Source organism: Myotis davidii, unplaced genomic scaffold, assembly GCF_000327345.1.
Source record: "Myotis davidii unplaced genomic scaffold, ASM32734v1 scaffold685, whole genome shotgun sequence".
Lineage (NCBI taxonomy): Eukaryota > Metazoa > Chordata > Mammalia > Chiroptera > Vespertilionidae > Myotis > Myotis davidii.
In genome coordinates, this window is record NW_006295823.1 from 1,072,588 (window position 1) to 1,073,856 (window position 1,269).

At 56.0% G+C, this 1,269-nt stretch overlaps 1 protein-coding gene across 1 annotated transcript in view; it reads right to left on the reverse strand.

Moving 5' to 3' along the window:
- The window catches only part of DDX59 (DEAD-box helicase 59), a 9,668-nt gene extending 8,405 nt beyond the window's left edge, over positions 1–1,263 (reverse strand). The window contains exons 1-2 of the mRNA XM_015568446.1: positions 956–1,263; positions 6–181 (exon numbers count right to left, since the gene is read on the reverse strand). Coding sequence (XP_015423932.1) covers positions 6–170 — 165 coding nt within the window. The 5' untranslated portion in view covers positions 171–181; positions 956–1,263. The remainder of the gene's footprint in view (positions 1–5; positions 182–955) is intronic.
- Positions 1,264–1,269: the final 6 nt, after the last annotated feature.

Sequence of the window (1,269 nt, forward strand, 5' to 3'; positions counted from 1 at the left end):
TGTGCCCTGTGGGCAGCTGCTGTGTCTCCTGCGGGGACAGCGTCCGCCGGGGGGCCGCTCCCCTCCTGCCACCGCACGACGTCCGCTTCTGGTCTCTCTTTCTTGGCCGCGCAGCCTTGGCCGCCGTCGGGGGCGTTCCTCTTGACTTTGAGAGACCTCGGAACAAACATCCTTCGATCTTCTGTGGAGGAAATTACACAGTGAGGTTTACTGTCAACGCCATGACGTGCCCAGGACAGCGTAGCAGGCGGTCAGCCTGGTGTCCCCAGGTTTTGCCCCAAAGGATTAAAGAAAGTATCAAGACACTAGCCACACGGAGCTTTTCTTCCATCCGCCAGCTCTCTCTGATGAAAAGACAGCGTCCTTTCCCCCACACGCATGCACATGCATGTACACATGTGCATACAAACACACACACCAAACACAGACACGCACATGTGCGCGTTCATACATGCACAGACACACGTGCACACATACCAACACAGGGGTACAGACGCACACATTCATACATGCACAGAGGCACATGAAAACACATACCAACACAGACACACATACCGACATGCATGCACCCATTTATACATACACAGACATACAGACATGCACACATGCCAACACAGAGACACATGCATGTACTTATTCATGCACGCATGCACACACTAATACATGCACAGAGACACATGGACACACATCAACACACACCAACAGAGACAGACATGCAGACACAGGGAGACACACGCAGCCCCTGCTTCCTGTCCACCTGCGCTCGGAAACAGCAGACATTACACACCTTCAGGAGTACATTCTATTGCATTTTCACAAATGGGGGGCGGGATCGGGGGTGGACACCTCACAAGGGGAATCTTCACAGTCAAAACCGCCAAGCACAGCGGGAAATGCTATTTTGACCCAGAAAGTAACCAGCCGCGGAGCCGGAGCCGGGGGCCCGGGCACAGACCTGCGGGGTCCCGGGCAGGTGCGTGTCCCCCATAAACACGCGCACATCCGAGGCTGGGTCTCTCTACAGGAGGCTCCCGGCAGCCCTGTGTCAGGGCCCAGGGCCCCGCTGTCCCCAGGAGCGTCTGTGCCAATGACCATCAAATAGGCTCTTAGACATTTTTCTCAAACGTAACTCTTGGGGCGAACGGCTCGATTCCAACAAAAAATGCAGCTGGGGGTCTGCAGTGACAATCTTCAGGCCCCATGGAGCGCGGCTTTCCAGGGGCGCTAAACACTGGGAATGCAGAGCCCAAGGGCGGTCCCCCTCGCCGC